Below are 21,695 nucleotides of genomic sequence, written 5' to 3'. Positions count from 1 at the left end.
GCGAAGTACTCAGAACAGAGCCTGGTGCGTGGTGGGCTAGATGTGTCCGATACGTAAAATAGCTGTGCTGGAGGAAGAGATCCCTTGCAGGTGAGGACGGAGACTTGGAGATGGCTGACCAAGCGGCAGGCTTGTCGCTGTGCCCGGTGCCTCGAGGAGGAACTGAGTAAGGCTTAGCCCTACCAAGGCAGTGGGCGGCTGAAGGCAGGCCTGGGCCCCTGGCCCTGGATCCTCTCCGGGTCTTACATGCCTCCCCCACCGTCCCTGGTGGCCTGGGTCACCTGCAGGAAGGGGCTGCCAGGGAAACCCCCCATGTGGTGGAAAGTCCAAAATTCTCCAAGGAGCCTTGTTGCTGATCTCTAAGCGAGAAGCTAGGGGCACCTGCAGACCAGGCCCGGCTGCTGACCCAGGTGCCCCCACAAGGCTTTTGTAGCTTGAGAAAAGTCGAGTGAAGACATGATCTCTTTGGCTATTTTTAATCCCCTGGACAGTTGTCTTGTGGTTGAAGTGTCCCTTGCTGGGTCGGCCACTGGGGAAAACTCTGCCAAGTGTAGAGGGCGTTGGAAGACAGCTTGGCCCAAAGGAGAAGGACCCTGAGCTGCTGGAGAGGTGGCTGCTGGTCACCCTAACGCCACAAGCATGGTTCCCCAGCACTCCTGGAGCCTTTATGTAGGAACCCTGCAGCTTGCTGGCCCAGCAGGTGCCCTTAGATGTGACACAAAGTGGCTCCACTCCATGAGCCCCGACGCACATGAGTGGGGGGACGCGGGGTACTCTGGTGGACGCTAGGTTCAGGAGTGACTTTGACTTCTGCTCTCTTTCAGATGCCGCAGTGGATACACACGCACAGAGGGGGCGGGAAAGGCCAGGAGGTGGCTGCCAGGCCTGGGCTGGGGCGAGAGCGTGCTTCTCTGAGAGGGAAGCCCGGTATGGCGTTGGCGGGGGCCGAGGACGTGTTCCCTCTGGGCGTCTGTGGATGGCACAGGGCGGGACAGGCTGGCACTGCCCCAAGTCCCATACCTCCATGGCTACCACCCACAGCACTGCAGCTGGTGGGCTCGGAGCTCCAGAGGTGGGCAGCACGAGGGCTCTGCTCCCAGGTCAGTGGCCCAGAACATTCCACAGCCGCACCTGTCTGTTCTGACCCTCAGTGCTCTCCCCAGCCCCCCAGAACTCCCACCTCCATAGAAAACAGAGCGACCTAATCTCATGAGAAATCTTGGTGACACCCCCATGGCATTTGTCTGCCCACCCCTTGCCCAGACGACACCCCAGCCCAGCACTACTCTGACCCCAGGCTTCCTGGCCCCCGCCCTCACCTCCAGCCCCATCGGAGCCCGACTAGGTTCTTCTTCCAAAAGGCCTCCCGTGTTCCTGAAGCTTGGCCGCCTGGGCAGGTGTCTCCTCTGTGGCCCTTGTCCCTCTGCCCCAGGCCACGCTGGGCCACTATGGGTCCCCTGCACTCGTCCACCATAGCCTGGGATGCGGAGCCCCCCCTCTGCTGCAACTGCCCTGGGCCGGCTTCCCCACATCATCCTCCAGCCTCTGTCACCAGCCCTAGGAAGGCTCCGGTGGCGCCCCTCCCACCGGGGGGCTGTGAGCAGGGGCTCCTGGGGCCACACTCAGGTGCATCAGTCCACAGGGTCAGCTGCCTTCTCCGAGCTGGAGGAAGGGGAGGGTAGATTGCAGCTGGGTCCCCCAGGGGGATGTGCTCACGTGAAAGATGAGGGGGCTGAGTCTCCGAGAGGGAAAGCAACTGGCCCAGCATCACACAGCCTCCAGGCAATGCCCCGTGCTGTGCCACGGGCACACACTGTCCTCCATCAGACAGGCGCTCCTCCCTTGGACCCTCCTGCAGCCCAGGCCCAGGCCCTGCGCACTCCCCACCAGGGACCCTGCCCCAATCAGCCCCACGGTCCCGGCCTGAGTGCCGGAGCCCCTGGGCAGCCCCATGGGCCTCAGGGGAGGTCGAGGGCACCTGCGTTGGCTGTCACCCATCTGAACAGAACCACAGCTCAGGAATTGAGAAGCCCCCCAGCCCCCTCACAGAGGGGTCGGGCCCTGGTCCAGAAGCTTCCAACAGCCTTCTGGCAGGTGTGGAAGTGGGGTGGCTGGGGCCTTGTCTTTACTGGATTACAGGGACGATTCCATCCCTGCCCCTCCCTCCGGCCCTGATTGGCTCTGGGGAAACACAGCCTTTGCTCTTTCGGTTGGGGGGGGGGAATCGGCTATAATAGAGACTGGGCACTGGCTGGGCTCAGCCCGCAGAGGTGCCCGCCCAGGTGCGCCGGCCAGGTGCGCCCCCGCCCAGGTGCCCGGCAGGGCAGAGGCCGCGCAAGGGCCAGGAGGCGGAGATGGCCCAGACGTTCCACAAGTCCAGTGGCACCCCAAGGCCGCGGGACCCTAGGCGGGGAGAGGGGGCCCCCAGCCCCGTGTCCCCAGCCCCTGCGATGGCGGGCGAGGCCCGGGCAGCTGGGGACGCGGTGCTGCGCCGCCTCCTGAGGCTGCACCGCACGGAGATCGCCATGGCTGTGGACAGCGCCTTCCCGCTGCTGCATGCGCTGGCTGACCATGACGTGGTCCCTGAGGACAAGTTCCAGGTGGGCCCCGACCAGGCTCCCGACGCCCCCCAGCCTTCCCCAAAACCTGCCATCGAGTCAGGGGCCATGTCTGGGAAGATGAGCTCCTGATGGACTCTGCCCCCCCAACAAGTGGGGGTCAGGAGGGCTGGACGGGGGCCTGGGGTCCGGGACAAGTTCCTGTGCCTCCCCAACGCCCCCTCCCAGCCCTCCTGAAGCTGCCCTGCAAGCCAGGGGTGCGGTCCCCTAAGACGAGCTCCAGGCGGGTCTCCCTCACCCCCAGCACCCCCGGCACCCCCACACCCACCTCACCCCAAGGGCGTGGACACAGTGCCCAGGTCTCCTGCAGCACCCTCTTGCGGGGGTGGCAAGAAGTGGGGGTACTGGGGAGGCAGGAGGCGGGGCTCCCACTCCCCACTCTTGCTTCAGGAGACTCTGCGTCTGAAGGAGAGGGAAGGCTGCCCGCAGGCCTTCCACGCGCTCCTCTCCTGGCTCCTGACCCAAGACGCAGCTGCCATCCTGGACTTCTGGAGGGTTCTCTTTAAGGACTACAACCTGGAGAGATATGCCCGGCTGCAGCCCATCCTAGATGGCTTCCCCAAAGGTGGGGCGTGGTCAGGGAGCCCCTGGACATCACTAGGACCATCCTGGCTTCGGAGTCCAGAGGGCCGAGGTCTTGCCCACCTTGCCAGGGTCTTGAGGCTTGGCCCNTGCGGTGGGGGGCGGGGGGGCCTGGGGTCCCACAGGGCTCAGCCCAGTTGGACGGAAGAGGGACGTAGGGGCGTGGTCAGGGAGCCCCTGGACATCACTAGGACCATCCTGGCTTCGGAGTCCAGAGGGCCGAGGTCTTGCCCACCTTGCCAGGGTCTTGAGGCTTGGCCCCCCCTTGCACCCTGCAGATATGGACCTCAGCCAGCCCCGGAAGGGGAGGAAGCCCCCGACGGGCCCCAAGGCCCCCGTGCTACTGCCCAGACCCCCCACCAAGAGGAAGGCTCTGGAGGAGCCAAGGGCCACCCCACCGGCTGCACTGTCTCCACGGGCCACCTCCAGCCCAGGTACCTAGTTTGAGGGGCTAGCTGGGCCACAGATTGCTGTGGGGAGTCCGACACCCCCTGACGCCAGCCTGGAGCCAGCCTGGCCGGGGCTGCAGAGGTCCCCTCTGGACACGTAGAAGGATGAGCCTAGCCGTCCCTCGTCCAGGGGACTAGGCAGGACTCCGGGGAGTAGGCAGGTGGCTGTTACTTCCTTTTTACGGATGTGTGCAGCGGAGCGCAGTCAACTGGGGAGGCTCTCCTGCCCCCGCCCTTGGCTGCTGGCCCTGGCCACCCTCCCCCTCCGCCACCGTGAGACGGCTGGTGTGTGCTCCCCCTGCAGGCTCCCAAGCGAAGGCCAAGCCATCCAAGAAGCCGGAGAGCAGCGCAGAGCCTCAGCGCCTCCCGCTGGGCAACGGTGAGCCAGCCCCAGGCCTCCCTGCCCCGGGGTCAAGGCATCAAGGGCCTAGATGGGGTGCTACCCTCAGAGGCCTGTCCCGGGGGGCCGGGACCCTGCTGGCCTGGCGTCTCACCCCAAAGCCTCGGCGGGACAGACACACCAGGGAAAGAAGGGGCATCTCGGGTCACCCCACGTGTGCCTGGCTCCGTGTCCCTGTCCTTCAGGGCCAGCTCAGACTGCTTCTTCCAGAGGGTCCTGCTTGGTCCGTCAGTGGGGTGAAGCCTGGCCCCCTTCCTCCCCTCCTTGCCCCAGCCTGGGGGACCCCAGAGACCTCCTGTGGTCGCCTGGCCTCCGGGCAGCCGTGGGCAGTCGGCCTCCCTCCCAGCACAGCCCAGGGCCGGGTCCTGGGGTCGCTGTTCGGTCCTGCCCGGGGTGCAGTGAGCTCACGCACCCCACACCGCACAGCACACACACACACAGTACATGCATGCTACACACACCACACCACACCCCACTACACACATATACACACCACACACACATGGCCTGTCTCCGCACTTACACACGGGCTGTCTGTCTGTCTGTATGTGGAGGGGCTGGGCCCCCTCCAAGGCCTGCCCTGGGCAGAAGGAAGGAAAGATTCCACAGCCCAGGCACCTCTCGCTCCCCACTGCCTGCAGGAAAGAGGGGTTCAGGGGGCCTCTTTCCAATGATGACCCCCCCCATCTGGTGCTCCCTTCCCCAGGAATTCAGACCATGTCCACTTCGGTCCAGAGAGCCGTGACGGTGTCGTCGGGGGATGTCCCAGGAGCCTGTGGGGCGGTGGAGGGGATTCTCATCCAGCAGGTGTTTGAGTCAGGTAGACGGCGCTGCCCGAGGGGACGCCAGGGGGATGCAGGCCCCCTGGATCCATGTCCATCCTGAGTACCCGGCGGCCCCCGCGCAGGTGGGACCGTGTCTCTGCCTCCTCGGAGGGACGGGATGGGCACCGAGGGCTCCCCTCGGGGTGGGGGACTGCTGGACTTCTGCAGGGCCGGCGGTCCAGGGCCACCTCCGGGGTCACCTCTGCGCACCCAGGTGGGCCCTTCAGGGCCTTGGGCTCACCCCTCCCCAGGAGATTCTCCAGCAGGATGCCTGCAGCACCTGCCCTGACCCCACATCACCTCCCTCCTCTCCCTCTGGGCTGGGCACCTGCCGGTGGGGATGCCAAGGACAGCCAAGGCCAGCTGGCCCCTGGGAGCCAATGCGGGCCCTGGTCTCACCCCCCAGGGAGGGTCCTGAGGAGCCTGCGGTAGTTCGCTAGGCAGGTGTAACTAACTGCCACAAACCGGGCAGTGCAGAGTGACAGGAGTTCCAAAATCAAGGTGTCGGCAGTGCCGTGTTCCCTCTGGAGGCTCTAGGGCACGAGCTTTCCCACCTCCCTGGCCCCGCTGGCTGCTGGCGGGCCTTGTGTCCAGCCCATCACGGCAGCTTCCACCTCCAGGTCGCAGGGTCTTCTCCCACAGTCTGCCCGTGTCCTCTCCGTTCTTCCTGGGGACACCTGTCATTGGCCTCAGTGTCCCTCCGGAGCCCATCTTAACTAATCCCAACTATAAAGGCCCCACTTCCAAGGAAGTCTGCACTGAGATTCCAGGAAGATGGGAATTTGGTGGACACGCTTCACCCAGCACAGTCCCTGCGGAAGAGCCCCTGTGCCCAGGACCCTGGTCCCCGAGCTGAGTGGGGCTGCACGGGGTGCAGGCGGCAGAGCCCCCAGCCTCCGCACCCGCCCGCCCAGGCGCCCAGCAGGAGTACCGCTGAGCAGGGCCCAGCCAGCCTCTCCTCCCAGGTGGCTCCAAGAAGTGCATCCAGGTTGGGGGGGAGTTTTATACTCCCAGCAAGTTCGAAGACCCCATTGGGGGGAAGAACAAGACCCGTAGCAGCGGCCTGAAGACCCTGGTCCGAGCCAAGGGGACCCAGGCTTCTGCCCCTGTAAGCACTGCCCTTGACACCCCTCGCCACCCAGCGCACGCAGAGCTCAGCTGGGGCTGGGCCGGCATGAGCCGGCTTCGCACTCTAGTGACCCTGCCTGTTGCCCCAGCAGGGTGGAGGTGAGCTGAGAGCAGGCCAACAGGGCAGGCTGCAGGCCCCTCCCGCCCTCCCCAGCGAGCCCCAGCTCCACCAGGTAACACCCAGAGCGTGGGTGGAACTCCTTCATCTGCACCCCCCAGCCCGGGCGGCCTTCTGCCCCCGTCCAGGCTCACTTGGGTGATGAGGTCAGAGGTCTAAGCTGCTCACACAGTAGAGCTTTTTTTTAATACTGTTTTTTCTGATAACACACAATTGTAAAAATTCAAATAAGTCAGAGAAAGTGAGTCCTAGCAGGCTTTTAACCCCCAGGTCTGGTCTAGGTGCCTGCTATCCCTTGGGGCACAGTGGGCCAGCGGGTGGGTATGTGCCTGCCCCTGCTGGGAGCCCGGAAGCTGAGCATGGAGCCCATCCTGGGCTCCCCGCACAAGGCAGAAGCCCCCACGGACCTGACTGCCCTCTCCCACACCAGGCACGGCGCTGGGCCCCAGGCCCCCAGAAATGAGCAGGACCCCTGCCTGCCCCAGGGGCTCCCCAGATGGCGGGGTCGGGGGGATCATTAAGTGAGTGTGCTCGTTGCTGTGCGGTGCTGCTGGTCTGGTGGGCTTCTGGAGGAGGAACCCCAGCGGGGGCTGTGGCACCACTCAGGCAGGGGTGTGCGCTGGAGACTGGAGTCTCAGAGATGGAGGGTATCTTGGGGGAGGGCAGGGGGCCGGGGCAGAATTTTAGGCACCGGCCCCCAGGGAGCAGCAGGCAGGGGACTTGGCGCCCCTGGGGAATGCGGTGGTGGAACTGTGCTGAGGGGCTCTCGGGGAGGGTGCCGGCCCGTCCCGGGATCTTCCAGAGGACGCGTGTGTCTTGCCTGCGTCAGAAGAACGAGGACGAGTGTGCTGTGTGCCGGGACGGCGGGGAGCTCATCTGCTGCGACGGCTGCCCCCGGGCCTTCCACCTGGCCTGCCTGTCCCCGCCGCTCCACGAGATTCCCAGGTGAGCTGGCATGCTGGCCGCCCAGGCCACCCCCCGCCTGGCTTCATGGCCATGTCTACCCAGCTGACCCTGAGTAGGAGGCTGCCCAGAAGTCTCCCGGTTCCATGGATGGGAAGTGGGGCCCCCCGGGAGGGAGGCCTTGGTTTACATTGCTGGGCATTGGGGCTGGGGCCTGGGTCCTCCTGCCCCCCTTCCCATGTGGCCACACGGCCCACCGTCACCCCCAAGCCTGGCCAGTGGGGCCCCAGAGGGCAGAGAAGCAGAATGAAGGCTCCCAGTGAAGGGCCATCCTGACCCGTTTCACTGCACACCCCCGCCAAACTCCCATGAGCAGCCAGTGCCACCTCTCCAGGCAAGGTCCTACCCGAAGTCAGGCTGAGTGGGGGCCCATCCCTGGCAGAGCGCGAGTCCTCTGGAGTCTGCCTCCTGGCACTCCCTTCCCCCGGCCCTCCCAGCCCTGCCCTCTGCCACCAGCTCCCGCAGGTCACCCCAGCTGGAGGGGAGGAGCCTGGGGGGGAGAACGGGCCGCCCCTTCTAGCCCTGGCCCTGTTCAGCTCCCTGAGTGACCTTGACCAGGCTGCTTGTCTCTGAGCCCCAGATGCTTGTCACTAAAATGAGAGGTTTGGGCAGGGTCATCACTCAGCTCCAGCGACGGGGCTGTCGTCTTCCTGCGCTTGACCACGTCCCCTTCTGCTGGGCACCACACTCCTATGGAAACGTGGGTCCGGGGGGTATAAACACCCCAGTTCAAACAGGTCCCACTGACGGGGCGGGGCATGAGAGCCACACAAAGGCAGCTCCAGGTTAGCAGGTGTCTGGGATTCTTGGGGCTCATCAGAGAAGCTCTCAGAGGGGACACTGACCAGGCTAGCAAGGGCGACCCCACCAGGGGTAAATTTCCCAATATCCTGGGCTTTTCTGCTGACCGGCCACTGTCCTGCCTGGGCCTCAGTTTCCCCATCTGTAAAGGGAAAGGAGTGACTTGGAGGAGGAGGCCTCCCCTGCCCTATGTGTTTGGAAGCCTACTGTCCCTTCTGCTCACTTTGCATGCCTCTGGCCGGTGACCACGCGAGCAGTGGGACCTGGAGGTGCTCCAGCTGCCTCCAGGGAAGAGCCCAGCGGGACCTGCCCCGGGCGGAGGAGCCCCAGCCCCAGGAGCCGCCTGCAGAGACGCCGGTACGCACAGGTCCCCTCCAGGGCCCTCTGTGCAGCCTCCTGGCTGTTCCCGTATGTCATAGAACCGTGCGCCCCCCACACCTGGCCGGGCCCCACCAGCTTGGCTTTCTACACTGGGAAGTGGCCCTCACAGTGGCCCCGTTGCTCAGTGCTGACTTGGGGCCTCAGCTCTGTCGGTCCAGTACAGGGGATGTTCTTTGGCTACTGAGAACATTCTCTAAAAATGTCTGAAGCATTCTGTTGCAGCAAAGACGCGAGTGATACAACACATGCCGGAGGTATACACTGAGCCCTCACTGACAGGCTGCGAGGGCCGCAGACACCCTGTCTCAAATGGGGAAAGGCTCAAGGACCTTGCTGAGGACACAGAGCCGGGAATTGCACCCAACCTTTCCAACCCAGTGTGGGGTTCCCTCCACACCAGCTCCCCTGGGGTCCCAGGGTCCCAGCGATCACTGACTCCCTGGGTGGTGCTGTGCAAGTCCCCTGTGGCCTCTCCAAGCACTGACCCTCTGGTTCCAGGTCCTTCTGGAACTGAGGTTGGTAGGGGAAGAGGCGAAAGGACTGTCCAGAGAGCCCCCAGCCGGGATAGACGCTGCTGTCCCCTACAAGCACCTGCTGGCTCCACCTTCGGCAGCCCCCTTGCCAGTGCTGGACCCCTCAGCCCTGCGCCCCCTCCTGTGTGTGGGCCCTGAGGGGCAGCAGGTGAGGGGGTGCTGGGGTCAGGGGGCTGTCTGCTGGGGGCTCAGGGTTTGCAGAGCAGCCGGATGGAGCTCTGACATGCAGGGGGCGGGGGGTAGCAGTCTGATGGGGGTTGGGGTCAGGGCTGAGGAAGGCCTTTGCCAAGAGCAGCCGGACTGGCCTTGGAGAGGGAGGCCCAGAGGCTGGCACTGGGGGGGAGCGCACCCAGAACAAGGGTGGAGGGCAGGGGAAGGAAGCTTCTGGAGGGATTCCAGCCGAAGTGATAGTGGTCCCTGATCCTGAAACCCCTACCCCCCAGGCGCCACAATAAGGGGGATGGCCCGTCATATTGGGGAGTCCCGGTTCCCCAAAAAAAAAAAAAAAAAAAAAAAAAAAAAAAAAAACCCCCAGCCGTAAAGGGGGTGTGGGCCCCCGAGGGGAAGCAAGGTCTCTGGGGCTGCACTCCAAAGGTGCCGGGTGTCTCTGAGCTCCCAGGGGCCTGGCAGAGGGCGTGGGCGGTGCGCGCCTCTCCCCCTCAGAGTCACCGCGCCGTTCCCCTCCAGGGCCCCGCGGGCGCGCGGTGCGGCGTGTGCGGGGACGGCACGGACGCGCTGCGGTGCGCGCACTGCGCCGCCGCCTTCCACTGGCGCTGCCACTTCCCGGGGGGCGCCGCCCGGCCAGGGTGAGTGCGGGCGGCTGGGGCGGCGGGCCGGGGCGGGACACCGCGGGCCGCCGGCTCCCCCAACACCCTCGCCCGCTGTGCGCAGGGCCGTCCCGCGCTGCCGATCCTGCTCCGGAGATGCCGCCGCAGCCCCCGAGGAGGGGGCGCCCGCCCTGAACCCCGCCCGCGCTGCGCCGGGGCCTGCCAAGGTCAGTGCTGCCCGGGGAGGTTCAGACCCCGCGGGGTTGGGGTGGCCAGCACACCTCCAGGGGCACTCCAGGTGCCAACTCCGCGGTGTGCACCAGTGAACCCCTTGTTTATTGTTGTGATACAATACAGTAGTTTAAATAGACTCCTTGATAACAGCATCTGTTTGAAAGGGAAACGCACTAAGCAATAGTGGATGAGATGAAAGTTGGATGTGCCTGTTTCGCCCTGACCAAGCCCAGCCCCAAGTCCCCCTCTCCCGGTCCCTGCGGTGCACGTACCCCCGGTGGGGTGGGGGTGAGGCCGAAGCAGCAAGAAGGCTCCACCCTGAGATGAGTCAGCACGCGGGACCGCCCAGTGCGAGCGGGCTCTGGACTGGGCTCCCGTCCTCCTGCAGTGGCCGGCTGGGACCTCTCCAGCCCCGCCCGTCCTGCCGCAGCCCCGGAGCGCGAGCTCTCTGTGGTCACGTGGGAACCTGGGGGGTGGGAGTCCTGTGTGCTCCTTCTGGAGCTGCGAGCAGGTACGTCTCGCCCGGCCTCTGGCAGCAGGGGCCTTCCTGACCACATCCCTGCCCCCAGGACAACTGGTGAGGGCCCTGGGGGAGGTGATAAGTCCTACCCCCACCTGTGGCCCACCCTCCTCCCAGCCACACTGCATACTCCCCCAAACACGCTGCGTGGGTACCAGGCCAGCCCAGGCACTGGGGGGCCAAGGCCCTGACCGTGAGGGGCTCCCGCGCACCCCCACGGCTTGGCGCACACCTGCCTGCGTGCAGGGTGCAGGGCCACCTGGAAGCCTCCCGTCACCCCCACCCGTCTGCGCTGTGTGTGTTCCAGCCGTCTGGGTGCATCCCCGCTCCCCGCCAGGAGGGGGTCCTTCCCTCCAGAAGATGCTTCCTCATTGACACCTTTTAAAAGCAAAACCCCTTTCTTGTCCTTGTGATGTAAAACCTAATGACCTTGGAGAGAGACTCGTCCCCGCCCCCTCGGCCCCTCCCCTAGCCCCACCTTCCGCAGGTGCAGTCACAAGAATGTGGGTGCGGCCCTGGAGGCTGTGCCCCTCCTTCCCGCACGTGGCGCAGGGGCTGCCTTCCAGGGCCTGTGTCGACCAGCTGAGACTTGGCTGTTTTGAGCCACAACCTGCCAGTCTCCTGTGTGGTTCATTCCCTGCCCTGGCCCCTTACCCAGGGGCACCATGGGCTCTGGCAGTGTTTGTTGAATGGTTGGCATTGGACCAGGCACTTTCCTCTCCGGGCCTCAGTTTCCCCATCCATGACAGGGTCCCTTCTGGCTGGTTCTCTAAGCCATCTGGCTTTCCCCGGAAGGCTGCATGTAGCGTGTGGGGGCAGTCAGGCCCGGGGGCCTCAGGGAACCAGCTTCCAGCTGGGCCGGGGCCCTGGCAGGAACCCCAGGCGCGCTCGCGCCCACCCTGCCTGCGCCCAGCACCCTGGGAGGAGCAGAGTGTCAGGATTCCGATCCCCGGGCCCTGCCCAGGGCGGCACCCCACTGCCCTGACAGGAGTCCCTGCCCTCGGCCCCCGTTGCCTCTGCAGGGAGTCCTGCTTGGTTTTGGCTGTCCCTAGCAGGGGTGCGCAAGTCGGGCTGACCCCCCTTTCCTGGGCTCCAGGCGGGGGACGGTTCTGCTGGTCAGGAGCCGGTTCTGCACAGGGATGACCTGGAGTCCCTCCTAAGCGAGGTAATGTGTCACCCGCTTGGCCTTCTGCCTGCCCCTCCTCCACCAGCCCCCAAAGCAGCCGGCACCCAAGCCTCCAGAGTGGCCGGGAGCCCTTCTCTCTGGTGCGGGGCATCCAGGGCCACAGGCCCATGCTGGCCCCTCCCCGCACATGCAAGGGCCCCAGCACACAACGGAGCCCAAAGGGCCACTTCCCCCTGCCCTTCCGGCTTCCAGTCCTGCGTGGAGGGCCTAGACCTCGGGGTAGGGGTGGGGGGGTGCATAACCTCAGCACCGGACTGCTGACGTCCCCTGAGGGTGGGGCGGGCATCCCGGAGCCTCTCAGTGGACCGCTTCAGTGGACCTCTCACGGCCCCCAGCAACCCACAATGGTCCACCCCAAAATAAACAGCTACACTCACTGGGGAGAAAAGGGGGCTTTTAGGGCTTCTGTCTTCTTTTGACAGGCAGTCGGACATGTGTCCTCTTTGGGCCATGGGGCCCTGCCCTGTGAGGGGGGCTGGGTACAAGTGGCTCCCACACAAGTGCAGGTGTCTTTGAGGGGAACCCCAGGCCCCATAGCTGGGGCTGGGGTGGCCTCCGTTGGAGAGGGGCAGACTCACCAGCCCCTTGTGGTGCGGTCGCCCCATTCTGTCGGAATATTGGGACTCCTCCTGACCCCTCCATCCTGTGGGAGCGTCAGGCCCCTGAGCACAGTGCGGGAGAGAGCCCCAGAAAAAGGAGGCAGGATGGCCCCGGTGGCCATGCCCTGTGCTTACGGGTTGCTATGATGGAGCACTGGATGAGGAGTCCTCCCTCGACTGGCACGTCTGGTGGTGCCTCGGGCCTCAGCTTCCCTACCTAGGAGGGTCAGGATGCTTAGGATTCCAGGTGACCCTGGGGGCCAGGGTGTGCACACCTGTCCCCTGGGGGCTCTGGCAGGTGCCCAAGTCCTCTGCTCTGCTGTCTTGCAGCACTCCTTCGACGGCATCCTGCAGTGGGCCATCCAGAGCATGTCCCGCCCGCTGGCCGAGGCGCCCACCTTCCCCTCCTGATCCAGGATGGCCGGGGCCTGTGGGGCAGCTCTGGGGGAGGGGAGGCCCCGTAGATGTGGCCTCGGCTGAGAGCGGCCCCCCCCTCCCATCTCCGAATCAAAGATGCCAGTGAGCTCCCACTCGGGCTCACGGAGGCCTGCTCCGGACCCACCAGCAGGACACACTCCCCACCCCTGGAGGCCAGGTCAGGATCAAGGAAGACGGAAAGCTCCAGGTGTTGTCCACACTCGGCTCGTAGCCATGGCTCGTCTTCGTGGACACACAAAGCATTGCGTGTACTCGAATAAAAACCACTCCTGTGGGGTTTGACATGCTCTCTGGCGGGTGTGGGCCCCCCGCACGTCTGGTGCCCGTAGCGCAGGCCGCGCTGGCGGGAAGGGAGATGCGCACGCGCAGGAATGGCCCAAGAAGAGGACAGGGGCTCCTTTCTGTGCAGGCTCCCCTCCACCCACAGTGAGATCCAAGCCTGAGGTCCGGGCCCACCCCCCTCCCCTGCCCCTCACAGGGCCTCCAGGGCTGAGCTTCCTTCCCTGTGGCCCGTCTGCCCCCGCCTTGTTCAGCCGTCTCTCCAGGAGACCTCTGCGGTGGGGCTTCCAGATTGTGCGTATTTGCCCAGGCGCGGGGGTCCGAGAGGGATATTCCGGCTGGAGGGACAGATCGCGTGCAAGAGACTGGTGACCACTGTGAGGCAGGAAGCGGGACCGGGCTGGGGGCGGGAGAGTGCTGCGGTGGAGGCGGAGGTGGCTGTTGTAGGGACAGACACCAGGTCAGGTGGTCGGGGTGCAGGGGGCCACATGGACAGCGCCTCCCCTTACTCTCCTCACGGCGCATACCACGGTCAGATGCTGGCCCACGGCCAGGGTCCCAGGCCCAAGACCCTGTCTAGGGCCCAGCTGCTGGGTCAGGTGTGGTGGAAGGACATGTCAGGGCTTTCAGAGCCCCCCACCCACAGGGACCCCGTGGTGGAACGGCCGCCCGGATTGGGGGGGGGGAGTGGCCACAGGCCTTGCTGTGCATGTGTGGGCAGGAGAGCTGGGACATGTGTGCTGACTTGGGACGGTGGCTTACATCCCCACCCGGGGCAGCCCAGGCAGGGGGCAATGTCATAGGACTCATGGGGTCTGGCTGGCTCGCTCCGCTCCCCAGATACCTCCAGGGCCCCCTGGCCTTCATGCAGGCTTCTTAGACAGCCCCTTGGGAATGGGGCAGGAAGGGTGGGCGCACCCTGGAGAGCTGCACTGTAAGGTCGGGCCAGGGCTGGGGAGGCCAGACCAACCCTCAGCGGCTGGGGTTAAGCATCCCATGACCCTTGGTTGAGTGGCTTGTTCAAATAAGGATGTCCACCAAGGTGGACATTGGTGTTTTGAGAGCAAGCGGACAGCTGGCCTGGCCAGGCCATGTGGGCAGTGGTGGGACAGACAGGGGGACAGCAGGGCCAGGAGGGGTGCCTGCCACCTGGATGCCCCTGGAGGGTGGATTGCATTTCTGAATGGGGACAGAGAGAGATGGGTGTTGGGCGGGAGTGCCCACCTGCAGGCCCAGGCTCGCTCTCCCAGAGCAGAGTGGGGGCACAGAGAGGGATCCCCCCTGACTCACAGCACCCTGCTTCCCGAGAGCTGTCTCTTCCCCCACCGATGGAGTGCCGCTGGGCCCTGAGCCCAGCCAGTCTAGCCTGCAGCCCTCACTGACCGAATGGAGTGGGGCTGGGCCTTGCGCAGCTGGTGGGGTGACCATGGGGCAGGGGTTGTGTTGGGGAGCCGATAGGGCAAACCCATGTGCTGCGAACACCCTGTCCATCGGCGTCCACATCCCCCCCGCCCCACTGAATGCACCCCACCATGAATCCCTCTGCCACTGTGCACAGACGTGGCTGGCCTGCCTCTCAGCCCAGCACAGCCCTAGCACTAGTGGGTCTCCCCCGGGGGCTCTGGGGCCTTGAGACCCAGCTCGATCAGAATCCCTCTACAGACGGGTCCACGGAGGCCCCCCCGGGGGCTCAGGGCTCCCACTGGTGGCCCACCCTGGCTCATCTCCTTAAACTTGGGCTTCTCCTCCTGGGGACTTGAGCCCCTGAGGCCCTGGCCCCCCTCATCCGACCACACTGTGGGCCACACAGCTTCGTGGGCGCCTCTGCCGGGCGGCACTTCCATCCTGGAGAGGCGCGAGTCTTATCTGCAGTGTGCGCGGCTGGAGGTGCAGAAGGACCCCCGACCCCTGACCCCAGCCCCAGCCCCAGGGCAGGGACGGCAGAGGCCAGGACGGGGCTCGTGTGCCCATCTTCGGTCGCTCACTACTGGCCATGAGCCTGCATTCCTGTGGCCGTCCTGTGCCTCTGGCATCTCAGACAGGAGTAAACGACCAAGGTGACGGCCATGTTCTGCGCATCTGGAGTGGACATCCGACCACCTGTCATGTGTCCACTTGCTCTGTCTGTCCTTCTGTGGGGGTGGAAATCGGTCTTGCTCGTCTGGCACAGGAACGATGTCTGCCTCTGTTAGAGCCTGAAGCCCGTGTCTGCCCTGCGCGTGAGCGGGTCCACGCCGCGTTGAGCTGGCCCTCACGCCCCAGCACCCGCCACCCTGGTTTCCCACTGGGTGCCTCAAACAGCAGGCACTCAGTCCTGGGGTGGGACGCCCGTGGTGCAAGCGTGGGCAGGGCTGGCTCCTCCCGAGGGCCCTCTCCTGGGCGTGTGGGCGCCATCCTCTCCCTGTGTCCTCACCTGGTGGTCCCTCTGTGTGTGTCCTCATCTCCTTGTCTCATAGGGACCCCAGTCAGATTGGGTTAGGATGCACCCTCGTGACCTCATTTTAACCAAACACCCCTCTAAGAGCCTGTCTCCAAATGCCATCACATTCTGAGGTGCTGAGGGCCACCATCCATGGCAGGTCACCTGGACCGCCCTCCGTGGGAGTCCTGGCGGGGATTTGGCCCCAGTGCCCCCACCTCGGTGTTTCTTCTCCTCCACGCACCCTGAGGTGCCTCACCTGCTCCCTAGCCACAAATCCCATGTTTGGGGCTGTGTTCGGACTTGAGCCCGACCTCTCAGCCCTGCTGCAGTGGTCCCCTCAAGAAGTCCCTTACTGTTGTTAGCGAGTGTCCTGGATACTGTGTCTCTAGCGGGGACACGACTGGGCTGGAACAGCAACATCAGCTCTTCCGACCTTAAGACGCAGCAAAGGCCTGTGGACAGGCCAGCACTTGGTGGCACGCTCAGTTGTCACTGTCTTGGGGTCATTAACCATTTATGAGCAAGGGGTCTGAGTTTCATTTTGGGCCGGGCCCTGCAGCCCGTCCTGCCCTGAGTGCCCGGTCCTGTTTGGCAGACTGAGAGGGCTGGGCTGGTTCAGGGTCAGGGACATGGCTCACTCATGGGTGAAGAGCCTGGTGCCTGCAGGCGTGCCCGGTGGGCTCAGAAAAAGGCAGTATTTCTGGACACAGTTAGACTCAAGATAGCGAAGCAGGGCTGGGACTCCCGCCCGTGACCCGAACTGGGCGGGAACTCACGCCTCATACATGCGCCCTGGGCAGGAACTCTGGAGTCACCCAGCAGTGAACCCGGTGCTTTGAAGACAGTTTCGAGGGCCACCCCTCTGGGAGGGTCTCACAGGGGCTGCAGGGATGGGCCACTCTGCTCCACCTACAGGATTTCTCCAGCTGCCCACCCACAACCCGCTCAAAGGTGCCCGATGACTGGCGAGTCCACGTGATGTGCCCCACGCAGCCCAGCCAAAGCGCTCAGCCCCCGGCGGAGACACACCAGCCAGAGGAAGCCCGTTCCCGCGTGTGATGAGGGCAGCTGCACCCTGTCCACGGATGCCCCTCGTTCTTGCCCCACCGCCTCTCCGTCCCTCAGCGTGCACTCCCTGTGGACCTTTTGTCTAGTTATTTACTCACCGCCTGTCCCTCCAGACCGTGTGTACCAGGGACAGTCTGTGTTGTAGATGGTGCCGAGACCAGGCTGCCCAGGGCCGGTGCGGGGCGGTGGGCAAATACTTGCAGAATTAGTGAATACGACTTTGAAAATGAGCCAAACATTCAGTATTCAGGGAATATTTTGAGAAATAGTGTTATAGCCATAGATTGGGATATCATCCAGACAATAGAAATGCTGAGTACAAGCCTGGTTGGGAAACAGATGAGTATCAATTTGAATTAGATGTATTTACTTACATGTTTATATACTGATATTTGCATATATAATATTTATGTACGCACGCATACGTCTACAGGGTACGTGCATGTATAAGGAGAGAAGTATGTAGGGCGTATGTGTGTAGGATACATACAAAAAGAGAATATATGCATGTGCATACACATATGTACATGTGTGTGAACATGCATGTGGAAGTGTGTGTGTACACGCACAGGGAGAGAGAAACACCAGGAGGAAACACTGAACAGTGACAGGTTGTTATATCAGGGATTATGGATAATTTTTCCTTTGTAAGTTGCTGTCATTCAGAGTACCTTTAAATAACTGTGAGAGTATGATTTCTGAAAGGCACATTCACTTCACGGCGGACACTCGAACCCAGGGCTGGGAGCCCCCATGTGCGGGTGGACGCCCACCGCTGCCCCAAGCCCATGCCCGCCGATCTCGACAGAGCCTGTGCACAAGCGAGTGAATAAGTGAACGAGAGAGCACCGCCTTGCTCTCCCCATTTCAGCGTGGTGTTTCCTACCACGGAGGTGGGACTCTCGCTACCTGTTCTCTGAACAGCCCTTGTGATGCCCATGGGAGCTGACTTTACACAGAGAAGAGGGGCAGCCCCAGGATGAGGCAGAGCCCCTCCTCTCTTCATTCAGCTCCAGACAAGAGATGGGAAGATTCTTCTCTTGAGTCTGACCAGCCTAAAAACAGTGATCCTGGGGTATTGCAAGTGGCCCAGCAAGCTCACCCTACAAGATTCAATGAGTGTAAGTCACCTGTCACAGAGGTTTCACTGCTTAATCACAGACGGTCAACATTCCCCAGACATTCTTCTAACATGATCGAGAGCAAGACAAACAAAAAGATATAAAGTCAAGTGGATGAAAGAAGAGACTTGGAAAGGAGGAGAGAATGTTAAAAAATTAAGTGAAACTAGCAAGATCCTTAGGGAGATGGGTCCTCTAATTTGAAACAAGAACAGGACTCTGTTAAAAGGAACATTCAGAGAATCAAAACCATGCCAGCAGAAGGGGCGCCTGGGTGGCTCAGTCTTTAAGCGTCTGCCTTCGGCTTGGCGTGATCCCAGCGTTCTGGGATCGAGCCCCAAGTCGGGCTCCTCCACTGGGAGCCTGCTTCTTCCTCTCCCACTCCCCCTGCTTGTGTTCCCTCTCTCGCTGGCTGTCTCTATCTCGTCAAATAAATAAATAATCTTAAACAAACAAACAAACAAAAAAACCATGCCAGCAGAAGCAGAGAACTTCACACAACATTGGGTATCAAGGGGAAGAAATCTGTCTGAAAGGAGAGCAGAAACGAGTTAGAAAATAGGAAAGTAACAATACACAGAGGTGATCAGTCCGGGATCCAAACTGTAAAGGGTGGGAGCTCCCAGAAGAGGGAAGGGGAGAGCAGAGTGGAAGAAATCCTTGGTGAAACCATTCAAGAACTCGTCCCGGACAGAAAACACACACTGCTGCCCTGGGAGGACGGAGCGTGCCCAGCCCAGCCGTGGGAAGCAGACCCACTGAGGCACTGCATCATGGAACTCCACACCTGCGAAAGGAAGATTCTACAAGCTTCTGGAGAGAGAATATTGGGTCGTGTGCAAAGGTGAGGGGCCAGAGTGGCTTTGACGTCTCAATGGCAACGCTGGAAGCCATAGAACAATGGAATGAATGTCCCTCCATAATTTGTAGGAAGACGCTTTCTAACCTAAAATGCTATATACGGCAAATCCCCATTTGGGTGTCAGGGAAGAGCAATGCCAGTTCAAACGTGGGTAGAGCCTCAAACATGCCTCCCGTGAGCACTTCATCAGGAAGCTCCTGGAGCACGTGCCCCACCCAGATTTGGGAACTGGTGGACGTGACACGCACCAAGGACACTGATGGTGACCGAGGTCCTAGCATGACAGGTGTGCACCTGATGGTGATGGCCGCCATCCAGGGGCAGCAGGCCTCTGGGCACAGTTTGAAGGCTGTCATTCCCCAGAAAGACGTTGTCCCTGACATCATTCCGTCTTCATGGTCTGAGGGCAGATGGCCAGCTGAGTAGCCCAGATTGCTATCTGTGCCTGACTTGGTGTCACTGTGACCGATGAGGCTCTTTTTTCCCTCTGTGATAATAGGAAGTATATATTTGTCCTTTTTCTCCCAGATCGCTGACACAAGAGCTCCTAAAACCCTGGGGATTCCTGATGTATAGGGCCAAGAGAGCACATTGTGTTACTCAAAACAAGGCCCTTTCAGCCACACCTGAGAATACGCCAACGAGGTGACTCTTGGAGGTCCAGGACTGGTCACCAGAACAAACCAGTGCTCAGACAGTGGGAGCTTTCAGCCACCCCTGACCTCAGAATGAGGCGAGGGGCAGGGATTGAGTTAGTTACCAATGGTGACGGCTTAATCAGTTGTGCTAACATGATGGAGCCCCCATAAAAACCCTAAGCACAGGGGTTTGCAGTGCTCCAGGGTTGGCGGAAACACTCCCCTGCCGGGACAAAGGCGAACTCTAACTCCGTGAGGACAGAACACTTCTGCACTTGGGACCCCTCTGGACCTTGCCCTATGGACCTCTTCACCTGCTTCGGAGAGCCGGAGGGGGCCCTCAGTTTGCTTGGCAGCAGGAAAACCTGCCCATTCTCCAATTATATGCCTGCCTAACGTCCAGGACCTTGCCCACACCACAGCCCTGCTGACGTGCCTTGCGCATGCCTCCCTGGGAGGGCCTGGCGGTGGCATTAAAACACATCAACACAATCTTTGATATCCATTTCCTCAAGAGGGGGAGCGTTACACCGCTCACCTTGAGCATGGGCTGAACTCGGCAACTTGTTTCTAATGAATAGAACGTGCTGGAAGTGCCGTGTGTGACTCCTGAGGTTAGGTCATCGAAAGCACTGTGGCTTTGCCCTTCAATCGCTTTCTCTGGGGGAAGGCAGCACCATGTTTGAGGACACGGAAGCGGCCACGACCACGTGTGGGTGCTGTCCCAGAAGCAGCCCCCGAGCCCCAGTTGAGCGTACAGATGACGCAGCCACCCTCGTGAGAGATCCTGCCCAGAACCCCCAGCAGAGCCACTCTCTAAGCCCTGGCCCTCAGAAGTCGTGAGATTGTGAGTGCGTGTTGCTTTACAAGCCTCCACATTTGGGGGTACATGGCGACAACCTCCGATGATGCCCGCTCTCAGGGAGACCCGGAGACCATTCCATTTCTGCGAATCCAACAGTGGCGGCAGTGGCCTTTCCTTGCCCGGTGACCTTTGTGTTTGCCACTTAGCTTTGCAGCTAAACCATGTGTTTTTAAGCACACACACGCACAGGCACACATACACATGTGTAAAACTAAAAGAAAAGCAAGAAAATGGTGAACGACAACACCGGCATACTGGTTACCCCTGAGGGAACATCTGGTGTCTGGTTCACACACTACCCTGGGCATAGCACTTGCTGCGTCCTGACTCTCTGCGGTTAAATAGGATGCACGGCCTGTGTTCACACCGCTTCCTGCTCCCGGCCCCCGGCCTCCCGGCCCCCGGCCCCCCGCCCCCTGCCAATCCCAAATCTCTGCTCTTTCCCAATATTCCACACAATGGAATGGTTTTTTTTGGGAAAAAATTTTTAAATGTTGTTAGTTACCCTCTTTATTCATTATTATCATCATTATTTGTGATAAAAAAACCTAGCATAATTTTTTTTTAAGATTTTATTTGTTTATTGGAGAGAAAGCATGCACTGGGGTGGGGGGGAGGGGTAAAGGGAAGGGAGAGGGAGAATCCCAAGCAGATTCCAGGCTAAGCATGGCGCTTGACGTGGGGCTAAGTCCCACCACCCTGAGATCATGACCTGAGCTAAGACCAAGAGTCAGCTGCTCGGCCGACTGCGCCACGAGGCGCCCCAGCCAGAGCTTTCAGGGTTCGCTGCAGCACTGTGAGCGGGTGCTGTGCAGGACAGTGGAGCAGACTCATTCGTCCTGCAGAACAGACCTCCGCCCCCTTTGGCTAATACCTCCCGTTTCTCCCATCCCAACAATGGAATATTTTCAGGCAAACCTTTTATCAGAACATAACACGTATAAAGAACACGCACAAATCACAGGCGATCAGCATGCTGACTTTGCATAAAGCCAACAGGCCATGTCTCCGCTCAGCTCGGGAGACAGAACGTTACCGGCATCCCAGGACTCCTCGAGGCTGTCTGGGTCTTCCCAATCGCCAGTTCTGGATCCGGGCTTCTGCGGGAGGGGCACTTTTCTGGGGAGCCCTTGATTTGTTTCACAGGAATTCTGGGGACCAGCCTCCCTGAGGGCGGGGGCCAGGCTGTTCTGCTGTCCCGGCTGGTCCCTGCTTCTGGGGTCCTGGCTCACAAGAGGGGCTCCATCATTCCACCTGACTGACCCAAGGTCCAGGCAAGGTAGAGGCCATTATCCTGATCCAGGTCCCACCCCCCACGTGACGTTGGTGTGCAAGTTTTCCAAGGGTCCAGCACGTACTCCATGAAGCCGGGATAAACGAACAGGTGGAGGCTGGCTGGTTGTGCTTTAACCTCCCCTCGGCATCTTCATCAGGCCGCCGCACCCGCTCCGTGGGCCCTGGGCTAAAGCCTGACGGCCCTCTCTGGGTGCTGAGTAGGAGGGAGGGGTACTCGGGCTCCTGCAACCAACTTCTTGAAAAGCAAAGCTAAAACAGACAGGCGGGCCTACAGCTGCAGATACTTGGCGGGGCTCGGAAGGGGAGCGGCTGTCTGTAGCGCACTTGGAGAGCTTGGCTGCAGGTCGGGCTTAATAGCCCCTGCATTACTGGCACGGGCTGTCCATCACTGCGCCGCGTTTGCTGAACTGAAACAACGTGGCCCGGTCGGACCGAGGTCACAGACTCCATCGCGGTGGGGATGCCGCCCCGCGTCATCGGACCGGGGCCGGGAACCGCCTCGTGGCCACACTGCCCGCCCCTGCCCGCGCCCCCGGCCGGTGACCTCACACGTGGCGCGGGGCGGGGACAGCGGCGCGGGGCGGGCCCGGCGACAGTGCGCGG

The 21,695-nt window shown here is 62.0% G+C and overlaps 1 protein-coding gene across 1 annotated transcript; it reads left to right on the top strand.

Annotated features, from left to right (window-relative positions):
- Window positions 1-2,354: 2,354 nt before the first annotated feature.
- AIRE (autoimmune regulator) lies at window positions 2,355-12,728 on the top strand. The gene is made up of 14 exons (XM_034651157.1): window positions 2,355-2,600; window positions 3,009-3,183; window positions 3,479-3,634; window positions 3,954-4,028; window positions 4,756-4,869; window positions 5,839-5,981; window positions 6,094-6,174; window positions 6,949-7,064; window positions 8,141-8,240; window positions 8,763-8,945; window positions 9,485-9,603; window positions 9,689-9,791; window positions 11,415-11,483; window positions 12,434-12,728. The coding sequence occupies exons 1-14, from the start codon at window positions 2,355-2,357 to the stop codon at window positions 12,512-12,514; spliced, it is 1,761 nt and encodes a 586-aa protein (XP_034507048.1). The 3' UTR covers window positions 12,515-12,728.
- The last annotated feature ends 8,967 nt before the right edge of the window (window positions 12,729-21,695 follow it).

This window comes from Ailuropoda melanoleuca, chromosome 1, assembly GCF_002007445.2.
Source record: "Ailuropoda melanoleuca isolate Jingjing chromosome 1, ASM200744v2, whole genome shotgun sequence".
Taxonomy (NCBI): Eukaryota; Metazoa; Chordata; class Mammalia; order Carnivora; family Ursidae; genus Ailuropoda; species Ailuropoda melanoleuca.
Note: the sequence above shows the minus strand (reverse complement) of the source record. Positions and strands in the feature narration are given on the sequence as shown.